General features: G+C 39.1%; 2 protein-coding genes across 3 annotated transcripts in view; one reads left to right on the top strand and one right to left on the bottom strand.

Annotated features, from left to right (window-relative positions):
• Nucleotides 1-60: 60 nt before the first annotated feature.
• TMEM186 (transmembrane protein 186) lies at nt 61-9,915 on the top strand. 2 transcript variants are annotated; one of them, XM_075179835.1, is made up of 3 exons: nt 65-137; nt 3,865-3,948; nt 8,921-9,915. In XM_075179835.1, exon 3 carries the CDS (start codon nt 8,935-8,937, stop codon nt 9,622-9,624), a length of 690 nt encoding a protein of 229 aa, XP_075035936.1. In that variant the 5' UTR covers nt 65-137; nt 3,865-3,948; nt 8,921-8,934; the 3' UTR covers nt 9,625-9,915. The 2 variants fall into 2 exon arrangements, with proteins under 2 accessions (XP_075035935.1, XP_075035936.1); XM_075179834.1 differs by lacking the exon at nt 3,865-3,948 and having other exon boundaries at nt 61-137.
• Nucleotides 9,916-11,348: 1,433 nt separating this feature from the next.
• The window catches only part of ABAT (4-aminobutyrate aminotransferase), a 120,372-nt gene continuing 108,857 nt past the window's right edge, over nt 11,349-22,863 (bottom strand). Inside the window, exons 15-16 of the mRNA XM_075179840.1 lie at nt 19,232-19,343; nt 11,349-15,519 (exon numbers count right to left, since the gene is read on the bottom strand). Of these exons, the coding sequence (XP_075035941.1) occupies nt 15,398-15,519; nt 19,232-19,343 (234 nt within the window). The 3' untranslated portion in view covers nt 11,349-15,397. The remainder of the gene's footprint in view (nt 15,520-19,231; nt 19,344-22,863) is intronic.

Raw genomic sequence — 22,863 nt, forward strand, 5'->3', positions numbered from 1 at the left:
TTCCATTGCTCTTCTAGGCAAAAGAAAAACTACAACTCCCAGAAGCGGCACCGAAGTTAGAAAGTTACGGGAAGTGACTATGAATCGCGCTGCATGCTGGGATATATAGTTCTGAAGTGTGGCCGGCTTCGTGACAGGTATGTTGTGCAGAGTGGGTTGAGGCGTGAAGTGTGAATGGGAAGTTATGCACGTCTGACTGCAGTGTATAGATGGCATAGTCTCTAGCAGGCAGACAGACAGACAGACGTCTCTAACTGCAGTAAATTTGTCCTCGGAATTTTAAATTTGCAAAACATGTGTAATGATACATGTTAATGGTTGGACTGAGTAGTTGTGGAGCTTCAAGTCTCCGCAGTCTCTGGCTGACGGGGAATTCTGTATCTTGTAGTTTCACAATAACAGGGGTATCACGGCTCGCCTAGACGCCGACCTATATTGACCTTTATTCGTCCTATCCTATCCTATACCTATATTATTATATCTATATTAATCACTTGATTAACGAGATTGACGTTATCTTCTTATTCAATTCTTATTCATGCTCCTGCTACTTATTCAGAAAACTTTATCTTTAAAGGATTAAATCAAGTTGGATCACTGTTTTTGGATTAGATTAACCCAAATGGTTTTTCATTACAGAAATTGCAATTGTATTAGCCTGGCCCATTATGGGTTAAGACATAAAATCATGTGGCAAAGTCACCATATTTTATCATTTTGAATACGTAGTTATTGAAAATTGCAACCAAAAATACCATATCACTTTGTCCAAAATAAAATATACTATATAAATCAAAGAATTTGAGTAAAAAGGACCAATAGGAGTAAAATTCACATTATTATAACACCAGATTCTACTGCAATTTTTCCATATAAACTACTGCATGACTTCCCAAATAAGGCTAGGTACACACTGAAGGGTTTTCAGCCGATTATCGGGCCATTCACGTGATAAACAACTGCTCAGCCACATATCGTGTTAGTGTGTATAATCACACAATGAATGAAAATCATTCCAAAGTGACAATTGTCGTTTCATTTCGTTGGTCACACTGTTTAATAATCTCAATCAAATCAATTTCCGAACATGTAGCAGTGTCGGACTGGGACATGAAGGGCCCACCGGGGAAACCAATGACTGGGGCCCACCTAATACCATATAGTGCTGCAAAGGGGGTGCTGGTGCACTCAAGATAGGAGGTTATCATTTTAAACAAATACACAGACATAATAACTGTGTGCACTATTGTTAGTTGCATGCAGTTCTGCCTTTACGAGCAGTATAGTGTGAAGCAGGACATACCTCCCAACTGTCCTTGTAGTTGGACCAAATCCTGAATAAGCAAGACGGCCACAAAAATTCGGGACTGCCCCACCAGATTCAGGACAGTTTGCAGACTGTCCTAGTCTCTCCTACCTGTTCTTGTCATTTCACCACCTGTGGCTGCTGGTGTCTTAGAGCAGTTTCTGCTTGTCTGGATCTTTGGAATGTTGGGGGCCCTATTGGAAAAAAAAATGGGTACATGAAATTTAAAAAACTCCAACCATCCGTATAATTAAATCAACAGCACCCACATTTAATAATTAGGCCTCTATCCAGCCCCAACATTAAATTAATAGTATTCCCATTTAATAAATAAACTTATTACTCTCCATCCAAACAGCCCCAGCAATAAATTAACAGTATTTACGTTTAATATAACCATTTCCCAGGACCTTCCCCGGCATTAAATAATTCATATTCACATTTAATAAATATCCCTCCTAACCAAACTCAGCCCCACATTCAATTAATAGCAGCAAACCACCCTGTGCAATCAAAAGTGAAACAGGAAGTATTGTGCGTTCCACGGCATTACAACAACCCTGCCACCGATCTATAATACCACCCACACACCCTTGTGTGTTGAAAACAAACATGATAGATAGCCAAGAATTAAGAGACTACCAGATCTTTACTGCCACAAGGGAGGTCACAACCTTCCCCAGAGTCTACCCTAGCTTTCAGCTTCCATCAGGCCCCTCTCCATTTCCCTTATTTTCCAAACCTTGTACAGAATACTATCCACCACCTCACTACAGGAAAGAATTTTGGCCCTAATGGACACTAAATACTGTGCATTCCACGTGTAAAATATAACAACTGTACTAACTAAAAAACAAGTGCTTAAATCAAAATCTCTACACCTTTTAAGAGATCCATACCCCCACTCAAGGTAACTAAGCCCCGAAAGGCCTAAGGCGTGGGGCACTCCCTTGTAAACCTCTATATTAAAAGGACACTGAAGCAAAAAGTGGTCCAGTTTCTCCATCCACACCTGACCAGGGGCGGGTTGGCCCAGGAGGTATGTGCCCCACGGGATGGTCAGAAAAAGTGTGTTTGGGCCGGTGTCTCCTGGCCGCCGTCCCCCCTCCCGTTCAGTGATAGGCCAAACATTCGGCCTATCACTGGGCGCTCTTGTGTGACATGGAACGCGCACCACGTGATAGGTGCCGTCCCATGTCTGAAGACTGCAGAGCGCGCGGCGCAGATGGAGAAAGGTAAGTGCGGGGGGTATATTAATATAGTGGGCAGCACGGTGGCGAAGTGGTTAGCACTTCTGTCTCACAGTGCTGTGGTCATGAGTTCAATTCCCGACCATGGCCTTATCTGTGAGGAGTTTGTATGTTCTCCCTGTGTTTGCGTGGGTTTCCTCCGGGTGCTCCTGTTTCCTCCCACACTCCAAAAATATACTAGTAGGTTAAATTGGCTGCTATCAAAAATTGACCCTAGTCTCTCTCTCCCTGTCTGTCTGTGTGTGTGTGAGTATATATTAGGGAATTTAGACTGTAATGGGGCAGGGACTGATGTGAATGAGTTCTCTGTGCAGCGCTGCGGAATCAGTGGCGTTATATAAATAAATGATGATGATAGTGTGTGTGGTGTATATTGTATGTATATGTGTGTGTGTTATATTGTGTGTGTGTGTGTGAGTGAAGGGGCAGTATACTGTGTGTGAGTGAGGGGGCAGTGCATTTTGTGTGAGTGAAGGGGCAATATACTGTGTGTGAGTGAGGGGCCAGTGTATTTTGTGTGTCAGTGAGGGGCCAGTGTATTTTGTGTGTCAGTGAGGGGCCAGTGTATTTTGTGTGTGAGTGAAGGGGCAATATACTGTGTGTGAATAAGGGGCCAGTGTATTTTGTGTGTGAGTGAGGGGTCAGTGTATTTTGTGTGTGAGTGAGGGGCCAGTGTATTTTGTGTGTGAGTGAGGGTCCAGTGTATTTTGTGTGTGAATGAGGGGCCAGTGTATTTTGTGTGTGAATGAGGGGCCAGTGTATTGTGTGTATGTGAGTGAGGGGCCAGTGTATTGTGTGTGTGTGTGTGTGTGTGTGTGTGAGGGGCCAGTGTATTGTGTGTGAGTGAGAGGCCAGTGTATTGTGTGTGTGTGTGTGAGTGAGGGGCCAGTGTATTGTGTGTGTGTGTGAGGGGCCAGTGTATTGTGTGTGTGTGTGTGTGTGGGGCCAGTGTATTGTGTGTGTGAGTGAAGGGCCAGTGTATTGTGTGTGTGAGTGAGGGGCCAGTGTATTGAGTGTGTGTGTGTGAGGGGCCAGTGTATTGTGTGTGTGTGAGGGGCCAGTGTATTGTGTGTGTGTGAGGGTCCAGTGTATTGTGTGTGTGTGAGTGAGGGGCCAGTGTATTGTGTGTGTGTTAATTTATTTCTGGGGCTGTTTGGAGGAAAGGGAAATAGGTTTATTTATTAAATGGCAATACTATTAATTTAATGTCAATGTTAGTTGGGGGAAATAGGTCTATTTATCAAATGTGAATACTATTATTGGTTGGAGTTCTCTAAATTTCATGTACCCATTTATTTCTCCAACTAGGGCTTCCAATATTCCAGGATCCAGACAAGCAGCATATGAGCTAAAGAAAACAGCAGCCACAAGTGGTGACAGTGACAAGAACAGGTAGGAGAGAGCAGGATAGTCTGCCAACTGTTCTGAATCAGAATGTGGGTGACTGTCTCACTTAGGACAGTTGGGAGGTATGTCCCGCTTCACCGTGTACTGCTCGTGAAGGCAGAACTGTGTGCTCCTAACAGTAGTGCACAAAGTATTGCCTGTGTATTTGTCTAAAATGATAACCATGCTACATCATAGGGGGTTACCCTGTCTAAAGTGCCCAGGCCCCCCCAGAGCCTTAATCCAGATCTGGGCCTGGGCATAAAAATATATATATGGATTAAGCAACACCAAAATAGCCTCTTTTTATATAGATAAATATATATTGTACCAAAAACCACCCTTAAAGGATGGGCCACTACTTATGGGCCAGTTCTGTTTGCTTGCCCCCTGGGCTAAAGTCTGCCAGTCCTCCCCTGCACCTGACATTCCTCCCGTGGACAACCATGATCATTGACACCCGTGTGCTTCAACTTCCCTTTAACTTAGAGCCTCCCATGAAATGCAAGCCAAATAAGATCTCTAGGGGGTAAATGTATCAAGCTGAGAGTTTTCCGGCGGGTTTGAAAAACCCATCATATTCTAGCTATCATTTATTTAGTACATTCTACAAAATGACAGCTAGAATCTGATTGGTTGCTATAGGCAACATCTCCACTTTTCAAACCTAACAGAAAACTCTCCGCTTGATAAATTTACCCCCAGATCTCTAAATTTTAGAGGAATATGCTTGGAATTCACACCCTTCAAGCACATATCACCTGGGCAATCCTTTAGCAACAGGAGCACATGAAAGTGAGTATGCAAAATCCTGCTCTCTAACTCCCTACTAGAAGTATTTACCCCATTATTCAGCCCTACACTGTTCTACAGCCTCCTGGGCGCCAAGGACAGCACCAAATATACTTCGACTCTTCACCATACAGTGCTGAAAAGGGGAAAGGAACAGGCCTAAAACTTTCATAATACTGTAAAAAATTACCAGAATCTTCCAATCCGAATTGAGAAGGGCGATGGGGCACCAATTCTCAATCCTGGATGATTCTTTCCCTTTGGATAACAAAATAAGGGCAGACTGCCTCATGGAGGGAGGGAGTGACCCTCTACCCAAGCTCTCATTAAACAACTGCACCAGGGCAGGGCTAGGAGATCCACAAAGGCTTTATAACACTGTTAGGTTAAATCATCTGGGCCTAGGGATTTCTTATTTGATAAACTGACCTGACCTCATCTTCTGTTATCTAAAAATTCAAGAGATCAAGAAAAGCCTGATTGCCACCAGTATCTTCTCAGGCAATAGGCCGGAGTAGAAGGAGTGCACAACTGAGAAGATACCTTCTTGGTTCTTTACAGAGGACTCTTCTCTCATTGCGTAGTTCACTCACCTCCGTCATATCAACCAACCTCATACAATTAAGGTAGGGATCTGGAAAATGGTATTTACCATAGTCCTTTTCCAAAACCAAAGAGGCATCCCAGTCCATACTGAGACTCCTTTATCTGAGATTTTAACTGGAAGATTCCCCCATTATCTCCACTTTCAGATATAAGGTAATCTAGTTTCCGTCTCAAGGCATGTCAGACATTCCTTTTTAGCCAATTCCTCCGAACGACCAGATCCTTAAACAAGCTCTGAGTTCTTCCTTTGAATTTCTCCCACCACTCTGGCATACCCCAACCTGGGGTATACCCAAAAGGGTTTTTTGGCTTTCAAGGAAGTCCTTAAAGGATTGTCTAACCTCCTCGCCACAGGCCTCTGCCTTTCTGAGGGGTTTCTGAAGGGTTCAAAGACAAATGTGATCCAAAAACTCTGAAACATTTGCTAACCAGAATAAATTAGCAATGGCGGAGGCAAACATTTTGACAAGTTACTTTGTGCACGAAGCAATCCATATGTCCTGTACAAGAAGCCCGAACAAAATTATCTGAAAGGTACTACAGAACATCAGTGACCTCAAAGGTGCTACAGGTGTAGATCAGCACATCACACTGCAGTTTTTACTGGATGTCCTGGTAAAAAAAAGTGCAGTGTAAGAACTGCAAAAAGAAAGGACATTTTGCCAAAGTGTGTCAGAGTAAACACCGTTTCAGCAGTTTCCATACTACCTTAATCTGTATACTTGGAAAGCTTGCATTTTTGCTGTAACTCAAAACATAAGGCAGATAAAATAATTTGGTTTGGATATTTTGATTCGGGAGGAAAAGTTACTTTAGAGGTCTACATTTCGTGGTGATTTCTTAATAAACATCCGTGATACTTCAAATAAACTGAAATAAATAAGCTGCGATTAGTAAATAGTTTAATACATTGAAATACCAATATTTCAGAAACTAATGGTCAGACAGTTGAGATATTTGGCAGAAACAGGTTTTTGGACATCCTCTTTTGGACAAACTAAATATTTTCGTTAAAGTCTGAAATGCGTGGTGGACACACTTCGTTGAACTGACGTGGATTGACCCTGACATGACAGGGCATACGAGGGAATCAGACAGTAGACAGACATGGGACAATAGGTAGAGAGGACCCTGTCCATGAGAACTTACATTCTAGAGGGAGGGGTGTTGAGTGACAGTAGGACCAACTGGGAGAAAATGGAGATGGCAGGCGAAGGAAGAGGAGGTGATGGATTAGGAGGTCTGGAGGTGGTTGGATAGGTGAGTTTGAAAAGGTGAGTTTTGAGTGAGCGTTTGAAGGTTGGGAAAAAGTCGAGTGAGGTCGGGTAGGGAGTTCCAAATATTGGAGGCAGCACAGCAAAAGTCTTGGAGGTGGGCATGTAAGGAGGTAACGAGTGGTGAATTGAGACGGAGGTCAGAGGCAGAGCGAAGTGCACGGGTGGGACAAGGTCAGAGATGTAAGTGGGAGAAGTGTTGGCTTTGTAAGTGAGGGTAAGGAGCTTTAACTGAATTCTGAAATGGAGAGCCAATGAAGGGAATTATGCAGAGGAATAATGGAAAAGGAGCGACGGGAGAGGAAGATGAGCCTAGCCACAGCATTCAGAATAGATTGAAGGTCAGAAAAGTGAGAGACAGGAATGCCAGTGAGAAGGAGGTTGCAATAGTCGAGATGAGAAATGATGAGCGACTGGACCAGGATTTTGGTTGCTTTCTGAGAGAGGAAGTCACAGATTTTACTGATGTGTAGGAGAGGGAAGTGGCAGGATTTGGTGAGGGACTGAATATAAGGGATAAAGCTGAGGGCAGAATCAAGGGTGACTTCAAGGTGGCGGACTTGGGTGACAGAAAAGAAATGTTGTAAACCAAAAGGGAGATATTGGGAGGGATAGCAACATTGGCAGGAGGAAGCGCTGTGATATCCATGTAGTTAGAGCAGAGATACAGCTAGATACTTAGGTTAGGGAGATGGGAGAGAGGTCAGGGGAGGAAAGATAGATTTGCGTGTTATCAGATAGTAATTGGTCTCCAAATAACACCACTCAAAAGGTTCAGAACATAACACCAAACCCCCTAATAGATTACTATTTGTGCCAAACTTGGCAACCTGATTTTACAGATTAACTCTAAAACCTAAAGTCCACTCTATGGGCCTTATTTAGAGTTGGACATAAAAGTTTGCTTTGTTTTACTGCACATGCACTATTATGAGTAGGCTGCATCTCCAGAAAAGTCTGTTTTCAGGTGTATTATTTGTGGGTACCCAAATTCTTGTATACATATATATGTGATTATGATAATCAGCATCAGATTTTAAACCCATTATATATTTATATATATAAAAAATCCCAATTCCACTCCCCCTCCCACATGAGTCAGATCAGCGAAAAGAAAAAAGTGTCCCCTTCCCACCCTTAGTGAAAACAAGCTCTGTCCTGGTAGCTTTGGACCCCATTCCAAACTCCGTTGCCAATTATAAGTTGCGGTAATAAAATATAGCATTTTAACATGAGGCACCACTGCTCCCAGCAAACCCTAAAAGTCATTAACTGCTTGGGAATGCTGGTGTCTATTCTTCTAAAAGCACTAGCATACCTATGGCTGCCAGGGGCCCTGCAAGGACCAGTAGTGGCACATATCATAGTGGCTGGAAGAAAACAAAAATGGTTTAATATAATGACTCCCCCATGCCCTTGTTTCTATTTATAGTTCATGCCTAAATTCATAATGAACTTTATTTTCTGGTTTTCAATCCATAGGGATTTTCATCTTTTGTTCTTCTATCTATAGCTGTCTTCATAATCAAATTTGTTATCCATAGTCTTCCTTCCATTATTCCTTTGGAAAAAGAAAGAAAACCCTCTGACAACTAATGACTTGCTCAAAGGAAATTGACAGGCCGGGGACCTGTCCACAAATGATGATTTTTATAGCCTGGAGTGAGAAAAACCCGGCCTGCATTGACTACTTGCATATTGACCACAATGTACAATTATACAATGTATTCCATTCATAATCCACTTTAGTTTTTAATTATTTTATACACCAGTCATTATCATCAAGTATGTAGATGTATTGTTACACAGTATGTTGAACTGCATCTATCTAAACATACGTGCAACTCAAAATACAGAGGTAAGAATGCAATTTTGCAGCCTGTATTTTACGTACAAGTCCCAGCCACCAATTTGCCTTCAACAGAAAATGTCAGTTTGTTTATAAAACAAAACCATATATACTCTACACCCTGACCATATCTAATGAAGCCTATGGATAAGTCCCTAGTAAACTGATGACTAGCGTCTCTCCCTCATTTATCTCATTAACACAATCCATGACACTAATAACTACAGTTTTGCAGTGAGAATTCAGTTGAACAGTTTTCCAATATTATTCACAAAATAGAGAGGGAAATTAAATAAACTCGTGCATTTAATTAGAACGAAAAAATGGGGATGTTATGTCGCAATTTCTTTTCCATACAACAATAAAGATTTCAATGTAAGTGAATATGTATTATACACCAATCGTTACTTTTAAGAAGGCCAGATTGAATGACTTACATTTTTATGTCTTTCTTTAGCGGGCTATATAATCATGGCACAGCTATTTATTAAGTCAGTGCGGTTCAGAGCTATATATGCACAGTTATCGGTACGGATATGGAAATCAAAAGAGCTATGTAGAGCCACCTTCACTGCACGTGAAATGACATCATCATATTTGTTGTCTTCCATAAAGAAACCACAGATACAAAGCACACACATGTTCTGTACATCTGCACCTCCTGACATAAAGACTGAAGACGACACTAAGAACTTTAATTTGATCTACAAGTTTCCTGGAATACAGTACTGCAGGGCTATTTCCAGACTCAAACTTCTGCAGACAACCTTGACTGTGTTGCTAATTCCACCTATTTATTATTACTATTTACAAGGGCAACTCTCACAGTTTACTGTTGTTTATTTCACCGGAACTGCTGTTTTTGCTGGTTTCATGCTGTACAGCCTCAGCTATTACCTTCGGAGAATTATTGGGATGATTTATGTGGATGATGATGTTACAACGTTGAAGGTTTCCTACCTGACATTTTGGGGAAACAGAAGAAATCTTTTTGTTCCAGTTGAAGATGTTAAAAAACTATCAGAAACTGGAGACGGCAAGAGGGAACTTATCTTTCAGTTTGGCAGATACAGTAGTCCAGATGTTCTCTACTTCACAACTCGCTTTGGCCAGATTTTGGATAGAGAAAAATTTACTTTCATATTTGGAGAGATAAAATGAGTCGCTGTTAATTGTATTGATCTAGATAAACTGTCAGCTGTTGTCTAGATGGCAGAAAACAGTATGTGTTCTATAAATAAATTTGGTTATGTATACTGTTTTAAATTGAGTAGTTATCACTTAACCATTTGCTTCATCTCAATAATATATTATTTGTAAGTAACCACATTTACCATATGACTAAGAAAATTAATTTACTGGCAGTACCCAAGTTTTGCCAAAGTGAATTATTGAGGCCCACTAGAATGGTATAGTAACCAATTTTGGGATGCAACTCTATTCTTTTATTGTTTTACACCAGACTATAATCTTTTACATTTTGCTGTTTATATCAACAGCATTTAAAGCACAAGTAGTTTCAGTTCTCTGTACAGCTCTGCGGAATCAGTGGCGCTATATAAATAAATGGTGATTATGATGATGATGTTGACTAAATAGTGGGAGATGAAGCTAACTGTTTGAGGGGAACAGTTTCTCATGGCAACCAGTTAGAAGAGCAAGTACAGGTGTTCTTAAGAGAAAATTCCACTTAAAGAGATACTAAATGTAAAAATAAAAATCCACTATGTTTATAATCATAACTCAGTAGAGCCACTTAACCATTTCGAAATGTTGAAGTTTGTACATTTTTCTTCTACCCCACTATCATAGTTGGTGACTATAGTGAAGCTTTAGTGTATCAACCTATTTTGGGTATACTCAGATCTTTTCTCTGACCTTTCGGCTTGAAAGAACTGTCCCTTTAGAGACTAATTTAGTTTGTGACAGCTGTAAATGTGTATCTGGTTTTACTCTCTTGCAATCAACTAAATCCTACTAGAAAATAAGAAATAAATGCACACTGAGGGGTACAAATTGAATTTATTTTTTTTTACGCAAAGAAAATACTGGCTGTTTATTCATGTAGCACACACATGCCTTATTTTTATACTGAAATTAAAGTTGATCTATGACATGCCATATCCCAACTATAATTCTGTCCCTACATATTCAATTTAACTCCCCCTCCAATGCAACATGTTTTTTTGAGGTGCAAATTTGCAGCTTTTTTTTTTGCTTTGCTCCTAACTCAGGTCCTGAGTGAGAACAATTAACTTGCTCTACTTTAAATTGAAACAAAGACAACCAGGCTTTCAAATAATCCGTTAGAAACAGTAGTCCCATACCTAAGGTAGTAGAATAAAGATAATTTTAGATTTTTTATAACTACAGCATTTCTTGTACACTATCCAGGTAAGAAACAGTATATCAAATATATATTCTGTTTTCTATCATTTCATAGCACTGGCTGGGTCAAGAAATTTGCAGAAAGAATGTACTTTTTCAGTCATCACATTTTTTTCCCAGACACCTTTATGCATCGTTGTTTATACAGGAAACTATGACATATGTGTTGCATGTTTCATTCTGTATTTTAGGCTGCAAACCTACACTACATCTGTAAGCTATATACAACAAAAGGCTAAATGCATATCAAGCTGTTCTTCTATTACGGCATATATGCCACTATACAGCAGTCTAATTTTGTTTACTGTCCCTATTTTCAATTTGTTTGCCTAATGTTTAAAAAGGTTTCCTGTATAAGTTGTACCACCATATTAATGAACCTTTACATGCATGGCCATGAATATGTCCGCCTCTATACAACGCTGTGTTGAATGGTAACAAAGGTGCCATAAGCTTTTAACAAAACTTACACTGAAATAAATGGACAGACAGCAACATAAATTTACAAATACATTTTATTTATTCCTAATTAACACATAAAGCAATTAATTTCACAGATTTCTAGACCTGAACACAGAAGTGCAGTTAGTCTTAAAATGTTTGGCACTATTAGAACACTGTAAACAACAACTCACTTCCTTCTCATAAGCACCTAATTCATTAGTCTTATGTCACCTGTATCCTTATCTTCCTATATATTGGGTGTAGAGAATAATATGGGTTCCTAAGTGTAAAAATTATATAAAAAAATACATTGGAAAATGCATAATTACTTATTATGAACATACACGTTAATTACAGGCATAGAACATGCTACATACACATCTTAAATTTTGTGAAAAGCATATAAGATAGATTGAAAATGAACATATTGTTTAACGTTTTGTTTTAAAGAACATCGGGCAATTACTAATGTAGTTAACACGTTAATATATCAAAAGGTTAAAATGGTTATTCTTAACTTTTTCAATCAAAAGGTAGTTAGTTGATGTACATTTGCCACACATTAAGTTAGATGTAGAAAGTGTATGGTATCCTGGGTAAATGCATTGTATTAGTTGTCAATTCATCCAGGCATTAGTAAGACTTTTTTTTATCATCATATACAGCCACATCAAAATCGGTTGAACATTTCAATTGACCTAGATTCCAGCCATGTTTTCGTCTGTATCGTATGAAGACGTTGCAAACGTTGAGATGTGTTATGGCTAGCATGCCAGATTGGAGGAGGGGGGGGGGGGGGGGGGGGACAGACATATTTGGATTTATTTTGTGCAGATTTATACCTCATCATAGTGATGTATAAAATGCAGATATCCCAGCAATTTGCTTATTTTGATGTATATTGGATGCCATCGCTAAAACATCATTAAATTCTCTCTGTTGTCTGCAGATTGTGAACTGAACAAATAATCATGAAAATGCAGAATCTTAATTCACCCAGAATTAGTTATGACATTATGGAGGCACAACACTAGTGAATGGATAGGCTCCATTAATATGAATATCGGTTCACCCTACAAATTGTCTGCTTCACTGTAGGCAGTGGGAGCAATTTAACAATGTTTCATGATATATTACTTGTTCAGTGTGCTAGTCCAACAACACTTCTTTAGATAAAAATAAAATAAAAATACTGATTAGCCACAAGATTAACTAGCCTAATATTGTGTAGGTCCCGTCAAGACATGGACACAAGACCTCTGAAGGTGTCCTGTGGTATCTGGCACCAAGATGTTAGCAGCAGATCCTTTTAAACCTGTAAGTTGCGAGGTGGGGCCTCCATGGCTTGGACTTGTTTTTCCAAAAACATCTCACAGATGCTCAATCAGATTGAGGTCTGAGGAATTTGAACTCGTCATGTTCCTCAAACCATTCCTGAACAAATTTTGCAGTGAATATCATTGCCATGTAGGAGTGTACTTAGTCTGCAACAATATTGTCAAAGTACCATCCACATGAATAACAGGACCTAAGGATTCCCAGCAGAACATTGCCCAGAGCATAACTTGCCTTCTTCCCATAGTGATTCATCCAACCAGGCCACCTTCCATTGCTCCATGGTACAGTTGTGGTGCTCATGTGCCCATCGTATGCAATTTCGGTGGTGGACAGGGGTCAGCATGGGTGCTCTGTGGCTACACAGCCCCATACACAACAAGCTGATGTACACTGTGTTTTCTGATACCCTTCTATCATAGCCAGCATTAGCTTTTTCAGCAATCTGTGTAACAGTAGCTCTGCTGTGGGATTGGAACCAGACCCTGTTGCCGGTTTACCAGTTGTTCTTCCTTGGACCATTTTTGGTAAAGCTCTGATCCAGTCGGCTACCCATCACAAATTGACCCTTGTCACTCAGATCCTTACGCTTACCCATTTTTCCCACTTTCAACACATCAATTTCAAGAACTGACTGTTCACTTGCTGCCTGATATATCCCACCACTTGACTGGTGCCATTGTAATGAGATAATCAATGTTATTCACTTCACTTGTCAGAGGTTTTAATGATGTGGCTGATCGGTACAATCTGTACAAAATATGTAGGCACATTTTTACAGATTGTACAGTCACAAAATTATGGAGCTAATTTCTAGGGTGTGATTTATTATGCTATGCAGCCATTAGTTATTCACAACCTTATCCACTGCATTTATTAAGGTGTGGGAGCTTCCAAAGAAAAGGGAAATCGCTGCTGCAGATGCCAATGGAACAGAATGAATGGTAAAATAATTGCTTGCCTATACTAAGCAATAACATATCTCTTAAATGAGTACCACGGATTCAGGAACTACTTCTCTTGTTAGAACAAGGATTATTAAGGTTTTCAGCAATGTTCCCTGGCTAAAAATAAACCTATTCATGTAATCCTCTGCAAGCGGACTTCTGAAAAATGCCACTTAGGTGGCAGCTCAATGCACCACTGACTACATGACACAGGCTTTTGCTAACACAAATTTTCTACCTGCAGACAGATTTGTTTAGACTCATAAATGGCATTTGCAGAGGTCACTTCATATTTTGTAGATGCTTATTTAAATTACGTCTCCGTAAGCAGTTTTACACTGGGACAGGTGTGTGGACGTGTTTCTGTTGTCTTTCACAATTGCTTCAGCTCACACAAATAAAAGGGGCATTGCAGTAAGTACACCGGTGGCCTACAGACATTTTGTGTAACTGGTAAGATCACTGAGACATGAGGCACAAAGCCAGACTGCATTCTCAACACACTGGTTTAGCCCACACAATGGCTACCTTCACCTTTATTGGAAAGTATACAAATACGCTATCTGCTTTAATGAGGTATTCAGTATCTATGAAGAAGAACTCCACTTTACTTCAACCCACCCACGACCCTCCAAGTTCATTAAAGAACGCAGATTGGAGGGTACTAATTTGTATTCTTGCAACGCTGTAGTCATTGATAGTTCTCTGGCTCATCACAAGCTCTAAAGAACTGGTTGCTAACTGTCTTACATAAGGGTGAGTACAGTGAAAAGTGGAGGTCTGGATTTGGTCTTTAAAAAGGTCAATAACATTTTTCTATGGTTAAAAATATTAATTTTATGTTTGTATCTGTATGACCTACTTTGGTGGAGATTTATATCTTGGGCACAGAATGACTCCTCATATAGAGAATTACACAGGTTATTTTAAACCATCTTAAACACTGCACCTATTCACTCAAAAATTCAGGTTTAAGATGAAATAACTGAACACAATCTATATAAATGGCTCAATATGCTAATGTGTGCAAAATAATATTTTTGATAAATTAGACGGCATCAAAGTGTCTTCTAAACAGACTTAAAGGTCTTGTATTTAGAAATGATTCTATAACACTTAAAAGGTTATTTATGCAATAATTATTTCTGTACAATATAACATGCACATACACTGAACGTTAAATTAGTGTATATAGAGCAAGAGACACAATTAAGGGAGTCATTAATTTTATCATTATTAGTCATTGTTTTCCACCCAGTCATCATTTTTGCTAATCTAACAATTAATCAAAACCCAAATAGTATAGGAAACGTACCTTACAAAACAAACTCTCACACCATGGCAACATTATATGATGAAGAAGCCAAGAAGTTCCTATTTTTGCTTTTTAGCAACTAGATTAATAAGACAACACATACACAGATCTGACATTATTTAAATAAACCTTAATGTGTGTTTAAATAAGGTTATTGCCCTATTGTTAATTGAGCAAAAGAAATAATGCAATTCCACAGTCTCAGTGTTCCATAACAGCTCCAATATTAAACAATATTAATGAATTTCATATTTAAACTTGTCCTATTTCCATAACATCCCTGAACACTGTACACCAGAAAAAAAAAATCAGTTTTCCTATGAAAATAGATATTGTGGCACATGAACACTTCTTTTTTATGGGTGCAATGTTTTGGCTTGAGAGCAAAAATCTCACTCCATTGAAGTTAGACCTGAACTGTGCGTATATAGTATTAGAGTTTAATAAACAAAATTATTTCATGATCTTCTCCCTTTGGACTAAGGCAGCTCAGCGTAATCCACATCTATTTGAAATCTGCCAGGATGTCGTTGAAGATGTTCAAGAACAGATGCGCGTGGTGCTCTTTGAAAACCAAGGTTGGCCTGAAGCGGATGGACCGGTCACCACAACCTCCTAGCACAACACCTGTTAGGATAAACAACAGTCAGAAAGTGCTCTTCTACTTATATACGTTGTGGAACATTTCACAGTCAATAGCTTCTAACATTAAAATACTATTTCTAGGCAGAGGATGCTGCTGGGCAGGTGAAAGCAGGCAACATTTTCACATGTAGTCCTTGGGTGTCTATTCAGCAATTCTGGCCCCGAGCACCACTACAATGAACTCGCACAACCTACATAAGCATCCTCTTACTAAATTATGATATATAGTGGTCCACCATAGAAACAAAGAATACATCTATTTGTCTTTGTCAATAAAATGCAATGTCAATGTGAGAAGCGCCGACATACCACAGAGCAACTTTACCACTTTGTAGCCGTTCACTGAAGTGCAGTGATCCGCAATAGTGTCTATCGCTGGAAAACTACATCGTTGTTGAAGGAAACTCATCAATTTCTGGAGAATTATGTGTAGAATTCATATTAGAGATGTGCGCAGACCCCCCAAGTTTTGGTTCTAAAAAATCTTCATGTTTTAGTTTGGCCAAAAATCCTCATGGGTTTTGGATTTAATTAAAAATCGTAAAAAATAGGTACAATCATGTGATTTTTAACTGTTTTTATTCCTACATTACTATTTATAGCATTCACATTAATTTACAGTCTGTTTTCTGATGATCTCTTCACGGCTGTCAAAATTTTCATCACTTTTGGCCAATGGCAACAGCGAGCTGGCTGGCTAAAATTTTTGACAGAGCAGCGGCATAAATATATGAAGTTTAATAAGATACAATCCATATGAAACATAGTGGTACAGCAGTATCCATAAAGTGTGGAATTCTACATCTTGCTTCAGTTGGTAGCATGGCAGGTTATTTTGTTTTGGAATCTGCTGCAATGGTCTCCATGTGGTCGCTAAATGCCCAGAAATTTTATGGGCTACAAACACACTTTCTGCATCGACCTCTCATTTTTTAAGAAATTCTGCACCACCAAGTTTATTGTGCAAACAAAGCATGGTACATGTTGAAATTCACACACAATGTTTGCTCCGTTATCGGCAATGAGAAATCCTGAGGAGAGTCTTGGTGGGGTGAGCAATTTTGCGATGACATTTGAGTTTTTCCAACAGATTTACCCCAGTATGTTTCTTTGTGAAACCAGCGATACAAGCCTGTGAATGACCTGCAATTGTGTGCTAGCTCTACTATGCTGAAAGGATGAGGAGGATATTAATGAACAACCATGCTTTGTGTGCAAAGCACACTGCAATCCTGATGCAACATAACGGCAGATCACTAGCTGATAGCATGGTCATTTTAGACAAGTAGATAGACAAAGGTAGGATGCACCCAGAAAAAGTTTTTATTTGTTTTGTATTAAACCTACATGTCAAATATTTCCCTAAAAATATATAACATCATTAAACAGAATGTCTACAAATTACAAAAGTAATAAAGCAAGGCTTTGTATTTCATTGAGAGTACCTCTCATAAAGGACCAGTAAACCCTATCAAAGGCCTTTGCACCACTAGAGCGGGAGTATAATGTCTATTAGCTTTAGAAATCTATTGCCTGCCTCGTGTTATCTGCAGCCTGGTGGCCCAGGATAAAGCCCACTTGATCGGGATGGAACAATGAGGGGCTCTGAGGCAGAGGTCAGAGGAGATATGTAAGCATGCCCTGAGCGCTTTAATTTAATACCAGTAAAAGTGTCATTCTTATGGCATTCATTCTTGAATACAATGATGCAGTCCCTTTTCTATGACTCCAAATATTCTCTGGTTTAAAAACAAAACATAAAAATCATATGGGTTCTTCGCCAGGACTGGTTGGCAAATTTCAGCTTGGGGTGGTGGGGGGGGGGTGGGTGACTTGATTCAGCAGCCTATTAAGAGACTGGCATAGGGGTATATGCCCGCCTGCCCCTGTTCTTAATCATAAGAGCTCACTAGTTTAGATGTACTATTCAGTCAACAGCTGCAAGGCCACCATCTCCATGGCTTGGTCAGATTTCAGTAGAAATGAGGTTGTTCCCAAGCAGCCAGGAATAGCCAGTGAACGGAACACAATGCTTTGGTATTACCACCTGATGACAAACTCTTAGCCACCCACAAGAGTCCATGCTCAGGAGATTGACCTCTAAATAAACTGCAGTAAAAGCACAACTATTGCAATATAAATTGCCTATTTTACCCTGTCCAATTCCTCTACAAGCAATTTTCTTAGCAGAGAATTGCGGCCACCCTCCTCCTGCCCGAGTAATGACTTGGTTGCCAAAAATTCTCTCCGAATCTGAACTGCTCATCTCTAATTAAAACAATTGTTTATGTATCCGAATAGAGGGAACTTCCAATTATTCAGATACAAGAGAAGTGGTTGGAAAAATTTTAAATATTTCACACCAATCTTTGTTTGGTTGAAGCTTTCAGTTAATAACAGCCTAAAGTTACTCTCCACTGAACATTTGTCAGCACATGCCATCCCACACCGAAAATAGTAAATTTTCTGTGGTTTGTTTTTTTTTGTTGATCACTTAACATGGACAGATTTTTTGGAGGAGATATTTTTTTTACATTTCCTTTTTATTTTCTATGAATGACCAAAGAGGTGGTGGGCAGTTATCCAAGCACTAGGCTGAGAGCTATTGTTTTACCCCATCCCCATATGGCTTTAAGTTTAGTATTTATCTGGCCAAGAGTCAGGAGTGGTGTGGAGATGTACTAGACATTCCCTTATTGGCTAGATTTACTCCTCAAGGTTCCTCTTGAATTAAGGCTAGTAAATGTTTTTGTGCTTTTCTATTTTAAAATCAGTAGCTAAGTAGCCTCTATTAAGAGGCTCTTCCATTACTCAACATTCCTAGTCGATCCTCTCTAAACCCTGCTAGAGTTAAACATGTCGCTCAGCAGTGCTTATCGCAGGCATGCCACTTATATAGTAAACTACCTCTGGAATAGGCACCAAAGAGTTACTAAACTGCCGTTGACCAATTATCGGAAGTCATCGGATGATAATTAATTAGACCAGAAAACCACATATTAGTTTGCAGTTTTTGCTGTATGAACACATAATGCTGGTGGGGTATTACCTCAACCACTGCTTCTCAACCTACTTAAGGTAACATGTGATCATTCAAATTCCTTAGAGGATGACATCTTCCCTCAACCTGAAAAAGCCACTGGACAAAATCCTAACATTAATATTTGTTATATGTACTCTCTTTCAATAAATCATTATACAGAGTAAGAAAAGATACAAAAAAAAATACATATTTTATACACAAAATAGGTAGTTTTGGGACATTGGAGAAAAAAAAACTGTTAGGCACAATTGTCATCAATTGACCCATATTTTGAATGTTCTCCAGCTGCCTGTAGAAGGAGACCTTCTCCTTTAACCCATTGCATGCTCATTTTACTTCATGGTTATTAGTTGTATTTGACTTTTTTCTTATAAATAAATTTGTTAGAGCACTGGATCTATTCAAGGTTTCTTTCCCCCATAGCACTCTTTCATTCAAATCAGTGATTGACACTAATGGCAGTGACCGGGGTTGTTTTCCCACTGGCAGGAGCAGCTGACCCATTCATTGATATTGGATTGTTATACCGTACTCCCTCATTCTCCTGAACAAAGGTACCTGAATCTGAGGACTCTTCTTAATTTAATTTCTGAATAAACTTAATCATTTACAGATATAGTGCATTGACAGTTCAGCAAGTAGTCACAGTACCTTTGTTTCTTGCTTGCGATATCAACTTGACTCGAGTTGCATCATTTGGAGTGTCAAATGAACAGAATGTACCTCTACCTCTGGCTCTGCTTACAAGTTGTGGATAACGAGACTATATAAAAAAAAAGTGCATAAACTTAAAATGATGTTAATATCTAGTTTTGTAAAACTTTTTCAAACAGACTTACGAGATAAAGGGTCACCAACTTAACAGTTCATATGATAAGGCATGTACGAGTATATACAAAAACGTCTAATAAAATTTTGGAAACAATCATCATCACCATTTATTTACCGTATTTCCCCATGTATAGGTCGCTCCACTGTATAAGACGCACCTATATAAATCATGTGAAAAAATTGAGGATAAACATTATCCTCAATTTTTTCACAGAGTATTTGTGCAGCTTATACAGAGGAGAGACAACACTATAGTGAATTCTGACTTATCCTGTCAGATGATTCCTCTGTCTGGTAAAGTCTTCTGTCTTCTCTCTGTCTGATCCTGATGCTGGAAACCCGATTAAGGTCCTCTCTGCGATGTCTGGATGTCCTTTCAGGACCTTGACAATCCTTTCAGGACTGTAACTGTCAAAAAAGAGAGAAAGAGAAAATGGTACTAACGGAGCACTCTTTTAACCAGATAATTGAATGTTGGTATAAATCTGTAATATAAAATCAACAATCTTTATTGGTATATATTAAAATAATCAAAGCGAAATATTAAAAAGTGATATAATTTATTGTGAACCAAATAGTTAACTGTTAAGAGGTAGATAAACTACCACGCTGGCTTGCTGTTATAAGGTAATTAGTTAAGGCTGATAGAGAACATTATTATAACCTAACTTCTTTCTAAATAACTAGGAGATGTTAAGTTGCCTTGTAAAAGCTCATAAGCGAAACGCGCGTCGGCGTAACGCTGAGCTGCGTGTTAGGGGTTTAAAATATGTAACAATAGGCTGATGAGAAACTTCTTAACAAATTAGGAGATGCGCTATTCCATGTTCTATCCTTGAAAGTAGTATCTATAGGGTTGTCATTATAGATGTTTACCCAATAGCGATCATACAGCTATTTACTCTGGATCTATTTTAGGGACTTATCTATTAGCAATAAGCAAGGTTATAATTAAGGCTGCACAGGTCAACATTATAATATCAAACCTGTTGCCCAGATTCTATAAGATCTTGTTTTTTATCAGCAATCCTCTGACAATACTGAGGGTTACTGAATTGCTAATTGATACTAAGTTACCTATCAATCAAGAAGAATAACTATATAAACAGGATAACATCAACCTACAGAGGGGGAGTGTTATCCAATATAACATTACTAATGCACTAACAGGTCACTATAGGAGTCCATTAGATCCATCAGCAGTGACCTATCTGCATATGTAGCATTAACTTGAGGTTATAGTTAATGCTTTATAGGTGAACATCATGAAGCCCAAGCCTATATTATTAATGCTATAGGGTCTATCAGTAAGTTGGAGCCTTACATATCATATATGAGATCTTGATATTATTGAAGGCTATTAACCGCCTTATGCTATATGCTATAAAATTAATAATCAGCAATGATTACTATACAAACTGCACAACAGTAATAACTTACTGAGGGGGACATTCACCCAATCGATATAGCAGATATATGGGGATAGATTATTGGAGTATCTCATGGTTTACTATATATAAAGTATGATCATTCCCACTCAGGAAATGGGACACATCATTAGGTCCCTACTTAACATCTCCTAGTTATTTAGAAAGAAGTTAGGTTATAATAATGTTCTCTATCAGCCTTAACTAATTACCTTATAACAGCAAGCCAGCGTGGTAGTTTATCTACCTCTTAACAGTTAACTATTTGGTTCACAATAAATTATATCACTTTTTAATATTTCGCTTTGATTATTTTAATATATACCAATAAAGATTGTTGATTTTATATTACAGATTTATACCAACATTCAATTATCTGGTTAAAAGAGTGCTCCGTTAGTACCATTTTCTCTTTCTCTCTTTTTTGACAGTTACAATATTGATACATGAGTACAGGAGCACCTCCCCTTAGATATCAAGCTATATAAAAAATAAATTAATATATAAGGGGTTTATTAACTTGGTGCGGAGTAAAATTGAATTCAATCCTTTCAGGACCTCAAGGTCCTGAGAGCAGGACCTTGTCAAGGTTCTGAAAGGACATCCGGACATCGCAGAGAGGAGAGGACCTTAATCGGGTTTCCAGCATCAGGATCAGACAGAGAGAAGACTTTACCGGACAGAGGAGTCATCTGACAGGGAAGTTCTACTACCCCTGTATAAGACGCACCCAGTTATTAGACCCAAAATTTTGGGGAAAAAGGTGCGTCTTATACATGGGGAAATACGGTATATAGCGCCACTGATTCTGCAGTGCTGTACAGAGAACTCATTCACATCAGTCCCTGCCCCATTGGGGCTTACAGTCTAAATTCACTAACATACACACACAGACAGAGAGAGACTAGGGTCAATTTTGATAGCAGCCAATTAACCTATCAGTATGTTTTTGGAGTGTGTGAGGAAACCGGAGCACCCGGAGGAAACCCACGCAAACACGGGGAGAACATACAAACTCCACACAGATAAGGCCATGGTCTTCTCCCACCCAAACAGTTAAATATAAAATATGAATATTGCGGCTATGGAAACAATTACTATTTACATGATAGAGGGGGCAGATGTAATCAAATCCCTGAAATACCTCTCACCAATCCCTCAATGTAGTTCCTCTTACTCAAAACTACTACAGATACCTCTAGCACCACACCAGTGAAATACTCCTTACTCACTACCAGGAGAGACGGGCTACTGGAATATCTACTTTAGGGATTCCCTCCCAGCGAGCCACGTCCTCCTCCTGCAATGGATACAGGGAAGAGAACCTCCTGGGAACAGAGAACTTTTTATCAGGCTGCTTTCAGGCTCCCTCTGAAGACAATGGATAAGGGTCGCGCTGTTAGAGGTCACATAATACAAACAACATAAAAAAAACTCAGTAGCACGGAGGTTCTCCTGTCGAGTGAAGTGAGACAATCCACAGTATTTCAAATGAGTACAACAATAAATTTAATATAATCAACAGTAATTGACACGGGGGTATTCAATTGTTTCTTTTAACGCGCTAAAACAAAAAAAAACGAGCGCTCGAAAAAAACTTCATATTATACGGTAATTTTGCGCGCGTAAACAGTTAATACGGTACTTACTCGCTGCCAGCGGGCTGAATTTCAGCTCGCTGCTCAGGGAGCTGCGAGATGAAATTTAGCGAGTAATTACCGTATTAACGGTAATATTTTTAGAGCGCTCGTTTTTTTTTGTTTTAGCGCGTTAAAAGAAACAATTGAATACCCCCCTTAAAATGACAATCTGTAATCATTCAGATGGACCATATATAGTGGAACATAGGTGATTAGAGTGCAACACTATGATAAAAAACAAACATGCAAAAACAACCACGGCTGCAAAAAAAGTTGGTGTACACAATAAAGGAAATGACCAGATGCAAAGTGGTCATCATTCATAAAATCCAGAGCATAGAGAGCAACCAGTGTGCACAGATATAAAATTTGCTCTTCAAAAAGA

The sequence above is a fragment of the Mixophyes fleayi genome, chromosome 7 (assembly GCF_038048845.1).
Source record: "Mixophyes fleayi isolate aMixFle1 chromosome 7, aMixFle1.hap1, whole genome shotgun sequence".
Classification (NCBI taxonomy): Eukaryota; Metazoa; Chordata; class Amphibia; order Anura; family Limnodynastidae; genus Mixophyes; species Mixophyes fleayi.